Source organism: Macrotis lagotis, chromosome 1, assembly GCF_037893015.1.
Source record: "Macrotis lagotis isolate mMagLag1 chromosome 1, bilby.v1.9.chrom.fasta, whole genome shotgun sequence".
Classification (NCBI taxonomy): Eukaryota; Metazoa; Chordata; class Mammalia; order Peramelemorphia; family Peramelidae; genus Macrotis; species Macrotis lagotis.
In genome coordinates this window covers 289,116,573-289,137,260 of record NC_133658.1, presented here as the reverse complement: position 1 = coordinate 289,137,260, position 20,688 = coordinate 289,116,573, and the positions used below count along the sequence as shown (strand labels likewise).

General features: G+C 46.9%; 3 protein-coding genes across 15 annotated transcripts in view; 2 read left to right on the top strand and 1 right to left on the bottom strand.

Moving 5' to 3' along the window:
- Positions 1 to 5,576, top strand: part of POMT1 (protein O-mannosyltransferase 1) — a 59,516-nt gene extending 53,940 nt beyond the window's left edge. For 4 of the 8 annotated variants that reach the window (XM_074210881.1, XM_074210885.1, XM_074210886.1 and 1 more), the window contains exons 19-20: positions 430 to 607; positions 2,057 to 5,572. In XM_074210881.1, coding sequence (XP_074066982.1) covers positions 430 to 607; positions 2,057 to 2,231 — 353 coding nt within the window. In that variant the 3' untranslated portion in view covers positions 2,232 to 5,572. Of the gene's footprint in view, positions 1 to 429; positions 608 to 2,056 lie in introns of all 8 variants that reach the window. The other 4 variants (XM_074210882.1, XM_074210883.1, XM_074210884.1 and 1 more) reach the window with 2 other exon arrangements.
- Positions 520 to 11,444, bottom strand: UCK1 (uridine-cytidine kinase 1). 4 transcript variants are annotated; one of them, XM_074210894.1, is made up of 8 exons: positions 11,134 to 11,348; positions 10,729 to 10,888; positions 9,415 to 9,511; positions 9,025 to 9,167; positions 8,844 to 8,938; positions 7,058 to 7,106; positions 4,405 to 4,545; positions 520 to 4,088 (listed from the first exon to the last, which is right to left on the bottom strand). In XM_074210894.1, exons 1-8 carry the CDS (start codon positions 11,251 to 11,253, stop codon positions 4,078 to 4,080), a joined length of 816 nt encoding a protein of 271 aa, XP_074066995.1. In that variant the 5' UTR covers positions 11,254 to 11,348; the 3' UTR covers positions 520 to 4,077. The 4 variants fall into 4 exon arrangements, with proteins under 4 accessions (XP_074066995.1, XP_074066993.1, XP_074066996.1 ...); XM_074210892.1 differs by having other exon boundaries at positions 520 to 3,897; XM_074210893.1 differs by lacking the exon at positions 520 to 4,088 and adding an exon at positions 5,108 to 5,216 and having other exon boundaries at positions 4,411 to 4,545.
- On the top strand, positions 11,417 to 20,443 carry PRRT1B (proline rich transmembrane protein 1B). Of its 3 annotated transcripts, none has more exons than XM_074210889.1 (5): positions 11,417 to 14,349; positions 17,352 to 17,490; positions 17,587 to 18,134; positions 18,922 to 19,059; positions 19,469 to 20,443. In XM_074210889.1, exons 2-5 carry the CDS (start codon positions 17,472 to 17,474, stop codon positions 19,616 to 19,618), a joined length of 855 nt encoding a protein of 284 aa, XP_074066990.1. In that variant the 5' UTR covers positions 11,417 to 14,349; positions 17,352 to 17,471; the 3' UTR covers positions 19,619 to 20,443. The 3 variants fall into 3 exon arrangements, with proteins under 3 accessions (XP_074066990.1, XP_074066991.1, XP_074066992.1); XM_074210890.1 differs by lacking the exon at positions 11,417 to 14,349 and adding an exon at positions 15,211 to 16,108; XM_074210891.1 differs by lacking the exon at positions 11,417 to 14,349 and adding an exon at positions 16,577 to 16,649.
- Positions 20,444 to 20,688: the final 245 nt, after the last annotated feature.

The following is a 20,688-nucleotide window of genomic DNA, read 5'->3' as shown; positions in this document are numbered from 1 at the left end:
AAGTTAGCAGGAACCTCCTCCTTTTGGTGAATTTTCTGTTTCTATTTTTATTTTCTGATAGGGGGCGGGGGGGATAGAAATTAGTTTCCCACCTCTGTTGCAGGGTAACAAGGGCAGGAAAACTTTCTAAATAGAGGCATTCAAGTGACCCTCAGCCTGAGGATTGCGCTTCCTTGATGCAGTGATTTTACATCAATTCAAGATAGAGAAAACAGGCCCTGGCCAAACCGCCCACTCTTCCTTCACATAGAATATGGGAAGAAAATGAAATAAATCAAGAAAATTACTTCATGGTGTTTTAAATTTAATTCTAAAGAGTTAAACAGTTTGAGTAAGCAAAGCTAAATTTATAAAATACTCACCAGAATGTGCATTTTATTTTTAGTGATATAGTTTAAAATGATTTTTCCTCTTAATTTTCTCCCTCAGATTCCTGGTCACTCTGGGTATTAGCTGGGACTGTGTGTTGTGGGGGCTGGGCTGTGAACTATCTGCCCTTTTATATGATGGAGAAGACACTATTCCTTTACCACTACCTGCCTGCTCTTACCTTTCAAATCATCCTGCTCCCCATTGTGCTGCAGCACGTAAGCGAGCACCTTTGCAGGTATTTAGGGTCATTTGAAGTTTTAAATAATATTAGTTTGGGGGGACTGTAAGAATGAATGCATTTTACCATGATGGTTTTTTTTTTTTTGAGCACCTGCTCTCTGCAAGACAGAGTTTCCAGAGATAAATAAGATAGGACCCCTTGGGCTTGGGGGGTCCAAAGAACTTGGTCTAATAGAAATATTCATGTATATTCAAAATAACAACTATGATACAGTATAGAAAAATGAGACCTGAAAAATAGAACTATAGAAATTGGTAGGTTAAGAACTGGGAAAGAATAATTCTTGAGGGTATGATCCAAGTTATAGGATCTAGAAAGCAAAAGGTTGGTGCAAAGAAAAGGGAATAATCCAGTTTGGTTAGATGAGGAAGATGTATTTAGTAGAAGTTTAAACCTTTCTAGTTGGTAGTAAAAGAAATAATCAGATGCCTTTCAAAAAAACCGAATCTGGCATACTTTTTTAATATAGGTAGGAGTAGAGGGAGATGAGATTTAAGTAAGAGGCTAAACTAGTGTACTGGCAGTGGGAGTTCAGAGGACGATATAGATGTCAGAGATATTATGGAGTTAGAATTAACAATTTAGAGACAGACTGGATGTTCTATGTGAAGAATTGGAGAGGATTCCAGAGTTTTTATGCAAGTGACAAGCAAGACGGTAATGCTCAGTAATAAGTCGTAATCATGGGGAATGGGTTTTCAGGTGCATTGAATTAGTCCTAGCCAGATGTGGTGGCACACACTCCTGATTCCTCCAGCAGCTGGTAGGTTGTTCTAAGCAGTAGTATAGCTAAAGTCCATGAGATGTTCACACTAAATCCAGTATGGTAAATAAACCAGACTGTCTAAGGACAGCCAAGCAGCACAAATCAGAAACAAAACAGGCTGATGCTGTCATGCCAATCGGCAGTGATATTGAGACAGTGAATGGCAATTTTTTTTAGTTTTTGCAAGGCAGTGGGGTTAAGTGGTTTGCCCAAGGCCACACAGCTAGGTTATTATTAAGTGTCTGTGGCCAGATTTGAACTCAGGTACTCCTGACTCCAGGGCCAGTGCTCTATCCACTGTACCACCTAGCCGCCCCAGTGAATGACTTGCATGTCCAAATGGGGTGCTACAAGGACACCCATATTCAAACAACAAAAAGCAATACTCTCTTTAAAGAGGAAGAGACAATAGAAAGAATATTATTATACTTAGGTCTGGATTGGTGTCCTACCCAGCCCAGCTTAGCCACAAGTTGTGATGTCTTCAACAAATTATTATCTCTTTACTTGTTTCCTCATTTTTCCTTGTCTACTCTGTAGAATTTTTGAGAAAATCCAAGGAGATCACAGAAGCATAAATACTTTAGAAGCTGTAAAGTTACTTTAAATGTTTATTTTATATATGTGCACGTTTTTATTTTTCATCTTTCATGTACATTTATCTTCTGATCCCACAGATCCCAGCTCCAGAAGAACATATTCAACTCCTTAATTATAGTATGGTTTTCCTCTGTGTATCTGGTTTATCATACTTTCAGCCCAATAACCTATGGAGATCAAGCTCTTTCAACAAATGAACTCAAGGCCCTTCGTTGGAAGTCTAGCTGGGATATCCTGATCAGAAAACACTAATAGAAAAAAGGATAAACGTGTATATCTGAGATAAAGAGCTGGATAAAGTAGAAAAGACCTTGTTTCTTTCTTGCATTTATTAATAAGCAAAGCTACTCTGGGATTGAATGAATGTTATTTAGGAACTGATTAGTTCCTGGCCTTTAACTACAGGAAGAGGTAACTAAAAACTTTCTATCTTGTTTAATTGTTTCATTTCTCCATTGAGAATGCTGTTTAAGAGGTACATTTTGAGCAAGGATAAATCTTTTCCTGAAAACTAGAGAGCAAACTGTTTCCACTGACATGTACAGCCCTTAACTGAACAAAACTCCTTTTCATCATTGATTAATATAGTCATACCCTGCAGCCTGATGGAGATAAAAAGAAATTATATAAGCTAAAAGAACTTGAGAGCCCATGATGAACTACAATTCAGCTTTTAAAATAGGAAGTAGCAGATAGTTCCATTAGCTATTATCCTCAGTACCTACTTTGAGTAGACTCATGCCATTATGAATACTTCCTAAACCTACTATACCAGAGCAATAACTGAGTACTCATCTTTGGTGGCACCATGATTTTTCCATTTTTCCAGTCTGTATGAAGGTAAGTTACTTTGGTCTGGTCAAAAGCCCATTATAAGGTTTCATCTAAGTTTTCTGACTACAAGATGAAAAAAAATCTACTGCATCCTAGAATCTTGTTATGGCATTTTTAAAAAAAATCCTTATTATATGAGATATTGCTCTGTGGTGACATTTATGTTAAATGAACATGACCCCTAACTCAAAGGTATTAGTATCATCTCTCTAATTCCTCTTTCTGTGATTTATGTTTATATATATATATAAAAGATAATTTTAAAGAGACAAATGAACACTGCTATTTAATTGTTTATTAGTCTCAAGACAGAAATTAAGCATGACAAAGATTTACCTAATTAGTTTAGAAAGCCAAAGGACCTGAAACAAAGTTCTCTGCCTTATGTATCTTATAATAACTAATGATTTATGCCTGATAGAAGCAAACCTTAAGTGGCTCACTGATTATGAAACAGCTTGTATATATGTGTATGTATTTATATAATGTACATATATATCATAGAGGGAACAGAACACTAGTTGGGAAGAAAGATTAAATAGAGCCATATAGACCAAGACAATCTCATAAATGCAATTCAGTGCTAGGCCATATTTGATAAGTGGTACAGCAACTGGAGGTCTGATTTGTACAACAGCCTTCATTTTGAACCTTTAGATTTCACTGTGTAATTGAGTTCTAAGAAAAGCATGCACCCAACATGGGGATGAATAATATAATGTGAGCTGTTTGGCGGTAGGCAGCGTGTGTCCTTAATCCTAGGACAGGGAAGCCTTGACTTGGCAGTTTCCAGGTAGATGTGAATAGAGTCAACAGCCTCAGGAGGAGCTGTTTGCTTGGGGCACTATTTAGCTACATTCAAGTCAAAACCATACAAACACCAGAATTATTTGATTGACTTCTATAGTGGCAAATCTTGATTCTACAGTAACCTATCAAACATATATAAGCCTTTTAGGTCCTCTATAAAGACATTCAAAAATAGGAGATACTCTCCTTTATATTTAATAGTAGTGTTTTTGTTTTTCTTTTTTTAAAAGTGCTTATCAATATTTCCCCCTCTGTTTATGGTCCTGTGTAGAACCTAGGAGGAAAGAAGACATTTTTTCATGGTTCATTCATGTTAAGATTGTACCACCCACAGAACCAGGACCCAGGCCCCCAATTTATTTTTAAAATGTGTTATTAGCTTTACTTCTGGGAGCAAGTATAGTAGGTTCATTCATGCAGGTGTTAGGCATTTTTCAGGTGGCCCAAAGAGATTTCAGAAGCCTCCTGAATACATGGAAGATAAAAACATCAAGAAAGTCCTTTTAGTATTTTCCATATTTAAGACTGAATAAAATTAACATTTTTCTATTCCTAAATAGTTAAATGATTTTATCTTAGAATCATTTTGTGACAAGAGCTAAAAGAGTATTTCTAAAGGACTTAGGGTATGGGGTTTTTGTTTTTAAAAAAAAATAACTCCAGACCCATTCCATCCCATCCAGAGATGTCATCAAGGAAGATCTGCCCGTTAGGCTGATTAACAGCCTCCAGCCAGCTCCTCAGTGGGGTCTGCTGCTAGACTCCAGGTGGGACCGTTTACCAGAAGTTAGAACAACGGCAGGGTCTCCAGGCTCAGGAAATGTCCTCTTGTAGCTTCGCCCATTTGGAACTCCCCGCTGCCATTTGCAGATGTCACCATTCAAAATGTCCTGAATATGTTGTACAATCAGGTTGATGGCAACTACAAAAGAGTGCAAATGTGGCCCTGATTCTTCAGAGACAGCAACAACAAATCACATTTATTGAGCTAGGCACAGTGATAAGTAATAAGTGCTAGGGATACAAAAAGACCAAAAAACCTCAAGAAACAGTTTAAAGAGGAGACATGCAAACAGATAGAAACAAACTTTATGCAGGATAAATTGGAAATAAGTAACAGAGGGAAAAGCACTAAAATTAAGGAGGGATTAGGAAAGGTTCCCTGTAAAAGATGGGATTTTAGTGGGGATCTAGAGGAAGCCAAGGAGGTCAGTAGGTTGTGATGAGAGAAGAAAACATTCCAGGCATAGGGGATGATAGGCAGAGTAAAATTAGCTCAGAGCTGAGAAATGAAATGTCATTGTCATTGAATCAAAGACTATATGGCTGGAAGTGAGATGCAAAAAGACTGGAAAGATGGGAGGGGGCTAAGTTAGAAAGGGCTTTGCATGCCAAACAGATTTTATGTTTGCTTCTGGAGGCATTAAGCCTCTGGATTTTATTGGACAGATAGCAGGTGGTAGTGGTGATGTAATCAGACCTACAGTTTAGGAAAATAACTGGATGGCTTAATGGAGGATGGATTGGAGTGATGATGCAGGCAGACCCACCAGCAGACTATAGCCTGGTAAGGAGAACCAGGAGAGTGGTTTCCTGAAAATTTAGAGAGACGAGAGTATCAAAGAGGAGTGATCAACAGTATCTAAGGTTGCAAAGCAATTAAGGAGAATGAAGTTTGACAAAGTTTTTGGATTTGATCAGCAAGATCATTCGTAGCTTTGGAGAGAGCAGTTTGAGTGGAATGATAAGTTTGGAAAGGGTTGGAAACTAGAATGTAAAAGTTAAGAGAGTAAGGAGAAAAGTGAAGGCGCCTATTTTAGATAGCCTTTCAATGACTATAGCTACAAAGGGCAGAAGAGATATAAGAACAGAAGGATCGAGTGAGGGTTTCTTCAGAATGGAGAAGAAATGACCATATTTATAGGGAATAGGAGATGGGCCAATAGAGTGAGAGATTGAAAATAAGAGAGAGTGGGGGGGGGGAGCGACAGAATGGACAGTCTGTTGGAGGAGAGGATGGAATGCCTGAGCCTTGGTAAGGACATTTTATTATGTGAGATGGGTGAAGGCTGATGAATAATATGAGATGAGAGAGGAGAAAAGAAAACTCACCAATGAATGGCCTCAATTTTTTTTTCTTTAAAATATTAGGCAGGGTTCTCAGCTGGGAAGAACCATGGGAAATTTTAGAAGGGATGAATAGATTTGGAAGAGCCACTGTGGACAGTATGAAAGGATTTCCTCAGCAGCAAGTGAGAGCCCAGGCTGGGTTGTATAACAAACATTTGTAGTGGACAAAGAATGATTGCATGATTTTCTCCACCTTTGTTCAGCAGTGAGTGTATATGAATGAAGGTAGCAAATGGAGAGGGAGGGGTCATCTAAGGCTGAGGCTTGGCTGGGAGTTATTGGTGACATGATAAAAGAGCTGGGGATTCAACAAAGTAGAACTGTGTAGGACTGTATTGGCCCTGGATGAAAAAGAGGAAAGCATGACTAAGCAGGGTGATGGCCTGGGACTTGAAGGGTCAAGGGATTGGAGACCAAAAGTAATATCTGTAAGAGAAGGAAGAGGCGAAAAGCCAAGAAATTGTTGTCAAATACAAGGGCATATTGGAATTATTGAACGTGGAGTTGGTACATTTATAGGTGATAGAAATATCAAGGGTATGACCATCTCTGTGTGGATAAGGGAGTGGAAGAGTAGCTCAAGGGAATAGAAAATTTGAAAGAGAATTAGTATATTGTCTGAAGTTCCCTAGTGTGAGGACAGTGTGGGGGCTAGGGAGAAAAACTGAGCTACATATGGAACTCATTAAGGAATGAAATGGAATGACCTGAAGTTACAGCAACTGGGGTTTTGATTGGGTTACTAGTAGACAAGAACAGAATGAACCTCAAAGGAGGAGAGGTTTATGAGTAATAATAGAAGGGGGAGAACCAGGAAATCAAAATGGTAAGCAAAAATCATTCTAATATCCTTGCCTCAAGAACCAAGAAGAATGAGTGCTCTTATTAGCTTATTGAACTTAATCCCCACCCAATGATTGTCTTAAGAAATTGCTACCTGCTTCAGTTTTATAACCAATAATTACTCTTTGAACATAGCTCTTTCCTCTCAAAAGCAACGGACTGGTGTCAAACCCCAGCAGGTAGAATCAACGAGAATCAGTAAGTGAGCTCTTTAAAATCTCCACACTTGGTACTTTATCATGACTTCATGTTCATAACTGTAAAGAACTCTAGTTAAAATACTCTAGTAGTAAAAAAAAGAATTCTTTAACAATTTTTTAAGTTTTAAAACAATTTCAACATAGATACAAAACTGTGGCAAGTAGAAGACACAACAAAGGTGCACAAGACCTCAGGCCCTTAAATCTGGGGATTTTGCAGCGAATTATGGCTAAAATATTTCTTGATAGAAATTTTCTTACCCATGTTGTCAACTCCTCGAGGAATGATCACATCAGCATACTTCTTAGTCTGCAAGACAAAATAACAATTTTAAGCCATTTATTTTCCTAGAATGATTGCAATTTTCAGTGGATTTCACCCTACTTGAAACTTGAGATAATTTGTTAGGGGCATGAAGTGGGAGGGTCGAAGATGTATGTCTTAATGGCCTCAAGAATGAATAGAGTGATTTATGAGTTGCCCATCACTCTATCAGAGGGAATGAGTCAAGTTGAATAGGTGCAGGGAGCCAAAAGAAACAATTTTGTTGTCCAATGACTGTCTTATTTTCATTGCCCAGGATGAGTCTTAATAAAAAATAACCTGTATAGGGGGCGGCTAGGTGGCGCAGTGGATAGAGCACCAGCCCTGGAGTCAGGAGTACCTGGGTTTAATAATTACCTAGCTGTGTGGTCTTGGGCAAGCCACTTAACCCCACTGCCTTGCAAAGAAAACCTAAAAAAAATAATAACCTGTATGGCCCATCTCTTTGTACTACAGAACCAGCCTCAGGAAAAAAAAGTGAACCAATGAGATAGGCTCCAGATTCACTTTCTAGTAATCCATGACATTTTTCTACTCTGATCCAAGCAATCACCTCTGGACCCCACTAGGAGCTGGAAAGCAAGTATGAATAAATACTGGTGTGGATACAGAGAAGAAGTAAGCTTCACTGCAGGAATTGTGAGGAATACATGGTATGATGGCTGCTTTTTGCTTATACAGCCTGACCAACACTTCCCTTAATATTAATGGTCTAACTTATTAAATATGTTCATGTGATTAGGAAAGCCTGGACCTACCAAGTTATTGATGCCAAATTAATTTCTGAAAATGGAGAATCTTAAGCATGGGATTAAATTTTTAAGACTGCAATCCTGGCAAGTTCATTTAACTTCTGGTAAGGCTAAGCTGCCTTCTTACATTTTTTTTTCATTAAATCTCTTAATATTCTTGACTTTGTTTCTTCATATGAATTTAGTTACAATTTTTTCTAGCTCACTAAAGTAATTTTTTGGAAGTTAGTATGGAACTAAATAAGTAGTTTAATTTAGGTAGAATTGTCATTTTATTATAATTAGCTTGACTTTTCCATAAGCAGTTGATGTTTGCCCAGTTATTTAGTTTTGATTTTATTTGTGTGAAAAGTATTTTATAGTTGTTTTCATAAGAGTTCCTGAGTCTACTTTGGCAGGTAGACTCCCAAGTATTTGACTATCTAATATTTTCTTTCTTCTTAAGGATATGTTATTTCTCTCAACACATTCCCTTAATCTATGCATATCATGAAAACTGATTGCCTTCTGTTGGGGGGGGGGGGATGTACAATTCAAAACCTTACAAAAAACAATTGATAGAAACTACTCTTATTTATAATTGGAAAACAAAATATTTACATAATTTTTTAAAAAAGATAATCCTGTAAATATTGGGCAACTCAGAGCTTGGCCAACATCAGTATGGAGAAAGAAAGGAAATATTTAGGGAACTTTATTTAAAACCAACCAAACTCTTCCATATTATTATTACCTCCCTATATGTAAAGTACATATAAATCTATTCCTGCACATAAATTTCTCTATATTTAAATTATACATAAATCCTTCCCTACATTTAAATTTGCTTATATATATATATATTAGGTTTCATCTAAGACTCAACATCCTACTGAAACTGGACAACACACAACATTTTGAAGGGAATTACTGAATCTATGAGGTAAAAGTCATTTAAAAAACTCTTAGCAAACAAATTTAAAGGTGGTACCGGCAGGCAGAATTCCTCAAAAGCAGGTTTGACAAAAGTGGTGTACTGTGTTAGGATCTGCTCCAAGTCCCTCCCACGATTCATATCTCGGAGAACTGAAATAGTAATGATTCAATCCTTAGACTATCCACAAGTGTAATTATCGAAAGTCAGAGTTCAAGAACTCCTGCATCTCCCTTACCTCTACGAGAGAGCCTCACATCTGAGTCGGTGTCAACAAAGAGTCGAAGATGAAACATGTCCCGGATCTCTTGACTATAGAATACCAAAATGCCCTCAAACAGAACCACATCGGCAGGGTAAACCACAGTTGTCTCCAGTAACCTGCGAGGCAGAGGCGAGGAAATGGGACACTGCAGGAGAGAGAGGGTCACCGGGACAGTCTGCACAACCAGCTTCAGTCCTGGGGGCACTGAATCCTTGGAAGGGGCAGATCACGAAGCGTCCACAGAAACCGACTGGGGGCAGGGCCTGCTGCAGGGAAGTCCTTGCTGTAAACACCTGAGAGGAAGTTCTAACGGGCTTGAAGTGCACAGCCCTTCCTCAGCCCTCCCAGAAACCATCTGCTTACCTTGAATGGGTCACAAAATCATAGGTCGGGACCTCAACGGTTTTGCCCTCCACAATATGTTTCAGGGTCATGTGCATCAAATCATTATCAAAAGCATCTGCAAAGATGGAACAAAAGGCAAGTCAATTCCAAGCTATTCTTATACAGATCCTGTAAATACAGATTTTTTTTATTTTTTTTTGCCATGGCTGTGGCCCATAGCTATCTGGTGGCAATTTAAAAAAAAAAATCAACAGTGGAACTTACATCCAACATTGTGGAGTGAATGACACTTAGCATACAATCTTAAAATTCTGCAAACTACAAGATGAACAAAGTCATAAAGATAGCTATCTGGCAACAGCTTAGATCTAAGCTGTTACTTCCACCAGGAGGTAACAAGAAAATTACATAGTATGGGCTTACTATCTGCAAAGCAGTGATTTGGTATTCTCAAAGTTCTTTCTAGGAGGCAAGCAAGGACCAGGCTTAGTTTCTAGGATGTTTCTTTTTTGAGAAGAACTAAGAAACAAACAGGCATAAGCCCTTGAAGTTAAGAGAAGGTGAGTGTCACCTCAATCTAATGACTAGACCATTAGTAGGCCTCTCTCTGTTTATGTTTTAACTGGCTCTTGGTTTCCCACTCAGGAACCCAGATCTCTGGACTGGCTACTGAGGACACATTAGCTCCTGTATCTGTCTTCAGATTGACTACTAGACGTAGCTGAGATTTCTGCCGTTGGGACTAATGAGGGCATGAATAGTCACTGTCTTTGAGAGGAATGAAAGGGAAGTTTTATAGAATCTATTTTTATGTAATGAATCTTTGGAAACATCCTGAGGGGAAAAGATCCACATGGCAGTCACTGTGCAGGGATCCTACCGGTTGCTCTGCTGGAGGCCTGGAGGAGCTGGTGTCCTTATGGAATGAGTCTCTCTGATTGGCCTCACGTAAGAGTCCGAACTCTGTGACCCAGACAGCTCTGAAATGGGCCTCGGCCCACCGTGATACAGCCCACTGTGCTGTGGAGGTTTGGGGTCAGTTCACTGAACCACCTCCCAGAACGGCCCAGACCAAAACAGAAATGGGGAGAGGGTGAGGGAAGAAGAGAGGTAAAGGGAGGAAGAAACACTAGAATGTGGAACCACCAGACCTGGGTTTGAATCGCGGTGTGCCGTGCCCGGGCCGTGTGCCGTGCCCGGGCCGTGTGCCAGCTGGCCCAGCTCTCCGAACTCGGGCTCCTCCTCAGTCAGAAGGGGTAGACCTTGCCCTGGCCACCCGGCTGGTGGTGCGGCGGGCGCCCCCAGCCCTCCCCTCCCCCGTTTCGGATGTACCTGGGTGGTCAAAGTTGTACTGGCCCTTCAGGGCCTTGGCCTTCTGCTCGGGGGTCAGGACCTTGTAGAAGCGGTCCTGGCTCAGGATGACCAGCTTGCGCTGGCGGTGGTCCACTTCGTGCTGGCCCAGCAGCTCCATGATCTTCTCGCACACGGTGGTCTGGAGGAAAGCGGGGAGGCCGGGCCCCTGCCTCAGGTGCGGGCCCCCGCGGGGTGCCGGCGCGGCCACAGGTGGGGGCGCGGGGGGCGCTGGGCACACCCGGCCGGCCCGGCCCGAGGGCCCCGGACTCGCCCTCCGCGGCCCGGCCCGCGGCCAGTGCCGTCAGCCCCGGGCCCGGCGCGGGCTCCGCCTCCCGGGGGGCTTCTCCCTCCCTGCCGCGGCGGCCCCCCGCCCCGAGTCCTTACCTTCCCGCTGGCCGTGCCGCCGCTCACCCCGATCAGGAAGGGCCGCTGGTGGGGGCGCTCCGGCTCCGCGGCGGCAGCCCCGCCGGCCCCGCCGGCCCCGCCGCCGCTAGCCGAGGCCATGGCCGGCTCGGCCTCCCCGCATCGACTTCCCCCGGGCCCCAGCTCCGGCCCGCCCGCCCCCGGAGCCGAGGTCAGAGCGGCCCCGGCACTACAAGTCCCGGCGCACACCGCGCGCGGCTTCCAGCGGCCGAGGGGGCCCCACGGCGCCGCGGAGCGACGCGGGAGTTGTAGTCCCCTAGGGCCCGCGCGGAGCGCGCATGCTCCAGACCATTAACTGCCCCTTCGGCCAGCCAGCACCCCCTCGGCTGCCCCTCCCCGGGCCCGGGGGCCGCTCCCCGAAGACCGCTGCCGCGCCTCCCCCGCGCTAGAGGCAGCGGCCCCGGGGTCCTCCCCGTCCGGCGCTCTCCCGAGTGCCGGCTCTGCCCGCGCGGTTGCTAGGAAACGCGTCGCCGGTGAAGTTCTAGCAGGCTCCCGGGAGGGGGCAGGGCGTGTCTGCTGGGCACTGCCCGGCGCAGCGCAGGGCACGGCGCGGGGTCCTCCCACAGGTTGTCCCCGGGGCCGCTGCTTCCAAGGGGCGGACCCTGCCCGGGGGAGTGAGGAGACCCGGGGGGGCACCGGGCGTGGCTGAGCGGCCCCGGACGGCCCGGGCCCCTCGTGTCTGCGTCCTCCCGGCCGCGAGCCAGCAGCGAGGCCAGGCCGCTGTCCGTGGTGCTTGTCGGCGCACGATCCGAACTCGGAGCCCGGGGCCTGGCCCGCTCCCTCCCGCTCCGGGACCGCCCACGGCATCCTGTCCGCCCCGTCGGCCCGCCGTGGGGCCGTTGGCCTTTCAGCAGAGACACGAGTGGGTTGTCACCGCCGCCTCCCGCTCTTTGACAGATGAGGAAACTGAGGCCGGCCGGGCGGCGCGGCGGAGGGGGCGCCGGGGGCTGGGCCCCGGGAGGCCCCGGGCCGCGGTGTGTAGCTGGGCAGGGCGCAGCTGCCCCGCCGACACCAGCTCCCGGCCCGGCCCCCGCGTGCTGGCCCTGGACACCTTCCGCAGCAGGAATCCAGTGTAAGGGGGCGGGAGAGCACGGCCCCAGCGCCCGCAGGTCTCACACTCACGTCCCGCTTTGGTGTGGGCAACTTGAGGCCAACCTCCCTTGGCCGAAGTTCCCGCACCCCTAAGGCCAGGCGGGCTCGCCCAGCCCTTCCATCTCTGAGCCTATGAATCTCTAGTCCACACTTCTCCCAAAGAGCGGGGCCACCCCCCTCCCCAAAAAGGGGAACTGGGTTAAGAGCTAAGCCTCAGAGGCTCCAGGCTTGCTTAGGAGAAAATTGCTCTCCATTTTAGAGAATTATATCTAAATCTCTATTCATTTTTCTAGAATGCTTTAAGAAACACTTTATTACAGTTCTATAGCAAAGGCCATTGGGGTTTTTTTTGTTTTATTTTTGCTTTCTTTTGTGCAAAAGCCATTGTTATGTTGACCTCTAACAACTAACATCAAAAGTCACTAAGTGTGCAAACATTCAGAAGGGGCAATTCACATTTGAGGAGATCCCGGCATAATGGATGGAGCACAAAGATCCTAGGTTGGGAGTTGTCACCCCACCCTGGCATGTGCTCCTAGGGCAGCCCTCCTAGTGGGTTTGTCTGATAGCCAGTCTCCCCTCCTAAACTAAAGGCCACTCCCTCCCTTGGATGGACGAGCCAGAGGTGGCTTTTCAGCTATCTCCCTCTGATAGAAGAAGGATTAAAAAATCCTTTTCAAAGCTGTTATCTTTGGGGGTTTGGCTCTCTAGTCGGACTCTATCCCTCTACCCTCAGATACTGTTGTTTAATCCATGAAGGTATTGAAATATTAATAAAACTTGCATATTGACCTAATTCTGCTTTGCTCTTAAGGACAAATTCTGAGGATTGACACATATTTCATCTAATTATTAAGACCAAAAATCCAGTGAGGACTCCTCTTCATTTTGGGGGAACCCACCTCAGTTTTTACTCCCATTTTGTAGATAATGAAAACTGAGACTAAGAGAGGTTGTAATTAGTTGAGATCAAGAGAAGGAGCCCCTAATCTTTCAGCCAGGGTTTCTCTCTTCTCTTTTCCCCCTTCCCTCTAGTTTGCTCTCTCTCCTCCCCATTCCTTTGATGTACTGCTGGATCCTGGGCAATTTTATTTTTAAAAATCAGTTCATTTTGAAGTACAATATTAATACTTGTGTAACTCCTGTGTAAAGGGGGTCCTTGACACTTTTCTGGGTCCCCAGAAACTCCTCAGAAATAGTTTGGCTGGCACCTGGGGCTGGGAACTCAGTTGACCCTGAGAGTCAGGAGATATGCCATAAATTTTACCTGAGGCTCACCAAATGTTCTTGTTAACCTAATCCTTTTGCTGTTTCTGCAATAGTCCTGCTCCCTCCTAAAACTGCCTCCCCCTGCCCCGGTGCAGCTGAAGCTGTGAGATAGTAAACTCCACCTAAGTCTCCCTGGTAGGTGACTGCCCTGTACCACAAGAGATAGGTTAGCCCTAAGGTAGACCCTGACCAAAATATTGACTGAACCCCAACAAGATGTTCAACATTTGGGAGCACCACTGTTTACCTAGTATTTGAATGGCAAGTCTAACTGTCCTCTTGCATGCCCCCCAAATGAGCTGCTAAGAACCTTCTAAGATCTTTCCCAGCTTCCCGGAAGACCTGAGCAATGGGGTGAATGCCATCTCAGAAGGGCCTTGGGCATGGCTATATTCTGTCACCTTGGGACCCTCCAGAGTATCTATTGACTACAATTTGGCTGCTTGGGCTGTTTGCAGATCAAAGGTTAGAGGCATTGTTTCCCCTGCCCTGGGCCCCAGAGGAGAGCTCCCATCAGACTGGCCATCAGCTTTGCCAGGCACTGCCATCCAGCGGAGTGGGGTCCTTGCTCTCTAAAAAACTGGTACAGAGGGGCCCGGAAGGAGGAGCTCCTTGTTGACACAGCCGGCGGCAAACAAACCTGTCAATTATTAACCGAGTGAAGTGGGGCTCCAGGAAACTGGAGCCCGGCAAGGAAAGAGGAGCCCCAGGCCAGCACCGTCACTGTTCCCTCGGCTGAGTCCGAGCAGGCTGCACTGGTCACTGGTCACCGGGCAGTGAGAGCAGAGAAGGAGCAACCCAGCCCCATGGAGCCAGGTAAGAGAGAGAAGAGGCTCCCCATTGGGGTCCGTGGAGGGTGTCTGCTGAGTGGACAGTGCCATGCTCACCCCCCTGATCGCGCCCTAGGCCCCCTTGGTCCCTTGTCAACAGCCTACAGAAAAGGGCCAGCAGTTGCCAGGTTTCTAGGAAGCTCAGAGAACCACATCACTGACAGGAGGAAGGAGAGGAAGAGGAGCAGAGGAGGAGGAAGCAAGGAGGAGGAGGAGGGAGAGCAGAAAGAGAAAGATCAAAATGAGGAAGGCGGGGAGGAGAAGGAGAAGGGGCCAGAGATGGGGGGGAGATCAAATAGAGGAAGTAGAGAAGAAGGGAAGCAGCTTGTGGTTCCTGAGGCATATGTGGGCAGGCCTTCATCCTGCCATTTCCAAGGTGAGAGAGGACTATCTTCACTCTAAACCAGACTCCAAGGACCCCAGGTGGATCTGAATGTTTGCCATCAGTCAATCAATCAATAACTAACAAGTAATTATATATTTGCACAGAGAAGGAAGAGTGTTTACCAGGGCCATGGGGTAGAGGGGGGGAAATAAGAGAAGACTTTGGACCAGGGTATCTTGGAATTTCTAAGAAATATCCTACAATCATAGACTTCAGGCAGACTTCAGATTGAGGTCTGAGGATCCCTGTGCTAATATGTGTCCGAGACTGGATTTGAACCCAGTTCTTGCTCAGTCCAGCAAGGTTTCCATCTCCTTTAAGGTAGGAGAGATCTTGGGTTTCAGTGAGAGATCAGTCGGTGCTAGGGACTAAGGACCAGACAAGGGCAGGGGTGTCTGTCACCTCTACCTGCCTTGGGCACAATTAATTACAAGGGGGGGGAGGGAGGGGCCAGATTCTTGGGGTAGTGGCCCATCCAAACCCAATTCTATTTTTACCCTTCACCCCAGGAATAAATTAGTGGGTTCTCTGGTTTCTCTGACAACTCAATTCTCATTATGAGGATGAGAGGGGGCCCTTTTCTCACAGGGGGTCAGAGATGTGAACAAAGGCAGACCAAGATGGCAGCAAGAAGGCTGGGTGCCCTCCACTCAGCCTGCCCTTCTGGAGAAGGTGAAAGCATGCATGGGCCATAGGGCAAAGTAGAGTCCATCAAGAGGCCACAGTTGGGGTCTGTTCCCTCCCTCTCCCCCCTCCAGTCATTGTGCTCCAACCATGCCTATGGAAAAGGCAAGAGAGTGAGAGCCTTAGTTCATCTTCCTAATCTCTTAGAACCTCCCAGAACATTGTACATAGTAGGGTCTAAATAAATACCTCAGAATAGAAGAAATATGATGGGCAAGAACTGGGAGAGGGACAGGCAGGTAAGTGGAGAAGGCCAGAGGGAACTAGAGCACTGGAGGAGGAAGAGAGGGGGCCAAGCCAGGAGTGGGGAGAGGAGTAATTTAGAGACTAGTGGTCCTCTCCTCCCCACTCTCCCTGTCTGAGAGGGGGTCCAGGGCTTTTCTAGAGCAAGGCTCACTTCACTGGGGAGAGACACCCAGCCTGGTCAGCAGCCTTGATCTGGGGGAAGTGGAAGCTTGCTGACAGCCAGTGATGAGGGGTGAAGAGGTCCAGATGCTGTTCACCTTCCCATCTACACCCCCAAGGCTTTTAGATCCCTCCCCTTGGGGTCCCCAGATGGAAGCCTCTGGCAGCCCTTAGGGAGGGCCTGAATGTCTCCATTGGACACTGATGCTTTCTCAGAGGGCCCGCCCCAGCCTGAGCCCTGGAGCCTTATTGGCCCCAGATGTAAGATCAGGTGAGTCTGGGACTCTCTTGGGAGAAACCTGAGACCCCCCCCCCCCAGCTTTCCGAAGATATCCCCTATCCGCCTGGGCTTGGCCGTTTATTTACTTTCCCTAAATTTATCTGCACCTGATCGGACCTGCAGGTGGGGGCGGGGGGCTGCAGTTTGTTCTGAGGCCAACTGGCCTGGAAGAGGAGCCGGCTGGCCCCGGTTTGTCTAGGCCCGGGGCCTGTCTGGGAGGGCGCGCCCGGGGTGGAGCCCTGGGCCCCGAGGCACCATTGAGAGCGAGGGGCGCCCTGCCCAGGCCCGAGAGGCCGACACACGAGTACTAATCGATCTGTTGAATACGCTCTGGCCTTATTCTCTGCCCGGCGTCGTGGGGGTGCCAGCGGTCAGAGCCCGCAAAGCCTGGGGACACGAAGGGTGGGGAAGGGCCAAGGCCGGTGCTGGTGGGGGGTAGGGGAAGGGCACGAGAGGGAAACGACTGTTTTACAAAGCCGTTATATGCAAACTAACGAAGGAATCAATAAATTGGAAATACTCAATAGGGGAGGTAATCAGCTCATTAAAGGAGATTAGAAAGATTTCCTGTTGACTCTTCCGGGCTTCATTGCCTAACATAACCCCCAAGGGCGTCATGCCCACTCAGGAATACAATGCAGCCCCCTTCAGGGACCAGCGCCGCTGCCCACCGGAGGCGAGTCCGCCCCCACTGTGACTGGAGGCCCCAGACTGGCACCTCTGAGGGAGGGGTTTTAGCTGAAACGCGAGGGAACTCGGGAAGGTGAAGGAGGTGAAGGGAGGGCACTCCTGGCTTGGGGGGCGCCCAGACAGCACCCTTCAGTCCCTGTTCGTGTCACAGTCCAGAGGTCCTAGTGAGCTGACTTCCCAGTGCCCGGGGTAGGATGACTGCGCGGGCAGGGTCTACCGGGGCTTGAATGTTACCCAGAGAATGTTGGAGAAACTAGGGAGCTGTTGGAATCTGGAGGGGGGCGGGAGGGGGTGGGGCAGGGAAGGACTGCCAAGGAGCATTTTTAAATGCCAGGGCTCCGGAGCATAAAGAAATGGATAATATACAAATACCAGCAAGTGCAAGAGAGCAGCACAATGAAGGCCATAAGCTCTATGGGGGTCAGTGACGGGCAGCCCACGCTTTAGGAAGGCCACTCCCAAGCAGGCATGCATGAGTTGGGGGGTTGCCACCTTACTTACAAGGGTGGGTTACTTCACTCGGCTTCCACTTCCTCATCCATAGATTGAAGATAGACGGGGATCTACTGACATTTGTGTTCTGGGTTCCCTTCCGGCTCTGGTACCCTGTTCTCTGATTCTGTGAATTGGGATCAAGGATCAAGGCAGTGGTCAACAGAGGACGATGGCAGCTACCCTAGCAGGTCTCTGGTTCTTTCTTTCCAAGTTTTGCTCTCTAGAGCTGGGGCAGGGGAGTTTATGAGTGATGTGGATCTCATCCAACCATCTTTCCTTTAAAGGTTCAGAAGCCAGAGGTGGCAGCACCGGGCCCTCCTCTGAAACTCCCCCCAGCCACGAGCTCCTGGACACAAGCGATGATGCTGTGGATGCTGCTGCAGAGCCATCTGAGGAGGGTGGAGACCCCAGGGCTAGCGGGGAGAGCAGGGAGCCGACAGTAGAACCACCACCACTACCCAATCTGGCATCCTGGAACGATGGTCCAGCCTCCTACCTGACTCCTCCACAACCCAAGCCTGCTGATGAGAATGGGCAGATGCCCAAGAGTGCAACAGGCATCGGCTTCGTGGGAGAACCCCCACCTTATACCCCACCAGATCCCAAGGCTGTCCATATGCTCTACCCTCCATTCCCCTCAGGCTTCTCGGGCCAAATACCTATTCTGTATCAGCCAGGGCCTTCCCCACAGCCTCTCTACCCTCCAGCACCATCAGTCACACCTTTGTACCCATCAGGCCCCTCTCCAACACCCCTGTACCCACCATCATCTTCACCCCAGTCGATGTACCCATCACCAAACCTACCTTCTGGAGCTTTCCCCTATAGTATTGTACGTATAATCTCTATCTTCCTCTCTCCTTCCTAGACCATAGGCACCATGGGGAGGCAACTTAGATGATTAGCTTCACTAGGTAGATTAGTTCCTCAAGTAGAGGAATTGATTTGAGAGTGGCACCTCCTCCCACCCAGTTGGGGTGGTGGTTAGGGAGAACCCAAGGGACTTAACCCTTGGACATGATCCACTATGGCCTGGCTTCCTGTCATTGGGCTCAATGGATCCTACCTTGGAAGGGGAGTCTTCTCCCCTCATTTTATAGATGAATAAAATGAGGCATAGAGAAATGACTTAACCAAGGTCACAGAGAGTAAGTGCCAGGGTCAGGGACTGGAATCCAAATCTTGGTTCTGTGTTCTGGTCATTATGCTAAGCACTTTTAAAAGACACATATTTCATTTGTTCTATAAATTCATTATTCTTTCCTAGCTATTATTTTGGATGAGCTTACCATGTTGGTTGAATGGAGAGGGTACTGGGTAGGGTGTTGGAGTGGGAAAAATGCTACACTGGTTGCCTCAGATACCTAGAGTTAGTTCTTCTCACCATTTATATTTCTGTGACCTTGAGCAAGTCATTTAACTTCTTGGCCTCAGTTTGCCCCATCTTTAAAATGGGGATCTTAATACTTGACCTGCACTGAGGCTGGGGACAGGTTGACCTCTGGAGGTTATTCAAAGTCATTCAGCGCAATGATTTTTGACTTGGTCCTAGTCTCTCCCTTTTTCAAACCCCTTTTACTCTCTGCAATCCCCTCCTTAGCTTCTGTTCTCCCTTGCAGTATAACAGCCCCATGAACAATATGTCGGCTGCCATGGACCGGAGGTCACTGCCTAAGGATTACATGGTAGAGTCTGTGTTGGTAACACTCTTCTGCTGCCTTATCACTGGGGTCATCGCCATTGTCTACTCTCATGAGGTAGGCTGGCTCATAGCCAGGGCAATGCCAGGCCAGGGCTTCAGAGGGAGGGTATTTGGGAGCCAGATGGTGCCAGTAGAGGGCTTCCTTCTTCCATCCTTTTCAACTTTAAGGTGTAAGATTGCTATCTCCTGTAAGGAGCTAATATTAACCCTGTAGTTCCCCAGTTCTGGAGGCTAGCGACAAGACAGGACAGGAAGGAGGGATGTAAGAAAGCATGGTGTTGGGAGAGCTAGGTGGGACAGTGGATAGAGTACTGCCCCTGAAGTCAGGAGTACCAGAGTTCAAATCCAGTCTCAGATATTTAATAATTATCTAGCTGTGTGGCCTTGGACAAGCCACTTAACCCCACTGCCTTGCAAAAAAAAAAATAACTTCACCTCTGATCCTCTTTCTCCCTCTGCCTCAGACCCGAGCAGCCCTGAGCCGGGGAGACCTGGCTCAGGCCGAACAGGCCTCCAAGAAAGCCCGCTCTTTGGTGCTCTTCAGCTTGCTTTTTGGGGTCTTTGTGTCCACCAGCTGGGTCATCTATGTCATCGTGGCCCTCTACATTCCTTGAGGGAACTTTTCTGGGACTTCTGCTGTACCATCATATCCAAGATGTTCTCATTCTGTGGACTCTGCCCGCCTCTCCTGCCTGCCCTACAGGGAGAGAGCAGGGTCTACAGTGTTGCTCCTTGGCTGCCCACCTGCTGCCCTCTGTTTCTGTGATTCTGCTATCAGGATGCCAGCCCTTGAACTGTTACTTACTGTGGCGCCATTTTGCAGTATTCCTTGGCCCAGGACTCCATCTGAGATGTTGGCGACTTTAGGATGAATTCTCTGGGATGGCACTCCCCACCTGGGTCAATCTCTACTTTTCTACTGACCTTGGAGAGAGGATGGGGGAAGGTAGAGGCAGTTTGTTCCCCCTTTCTGGGCCTCAGTTTCCATCTCAGTAAAATAAAGGAGTTGGACTGGATGACCCCCTCCAGGGTCCCTTCCAACTTTACATCCTATGCTATCTCTCTGGGTTGGTCCTTTGGCACTTTAATGTTCTTATTAGTAAACCTGGCATCTTACAGGCAACCAGAGAACTAACCATTCCCCTAAGGGCTCTCCGAAATCCAGGAGGGTGTTGGGGAAAGATCCCTCCCCAGTTCCCAGCCCAAAGTGGAGCCAATCAGTATTTGTTATTTTCCCAATTGCATGAGAGATGAACTCATCCAGTCCCAGGGCTTTGGCTTCTTCCTCTCTCCCCTTTGACCTTCTACCTGGACTGTCTTGCCACCTACATCCTTCACCCCAAAACCATGGGTTTCACAATGACTTGAACCTTAACTTCCTGAAACCAAGTTAGTATGTTTGGTCAATAAATGAAAATCCTGAGTAAAACAGTGTGTGATTGATTTTGTGTGTGTGTGTTGTGTGTGTGTGTGTGTGTGTGTGTGTGTGTGTGTGTGTGTGTGTGTGTAATGTGCTGGTTGGACTTGACTGGGTCTCCAAATCTCTTTGTTTTGGGCATCAACTGCCAGATTGAGTAAGCCAGAGGGGTCAAGCACAAGGCTTATTGACTGCATTGACGCCTGTAACACTCCTGAGTATGGTTCACCAGATTAAAAATGTAACTGGGAAATGTTTAACAAAATA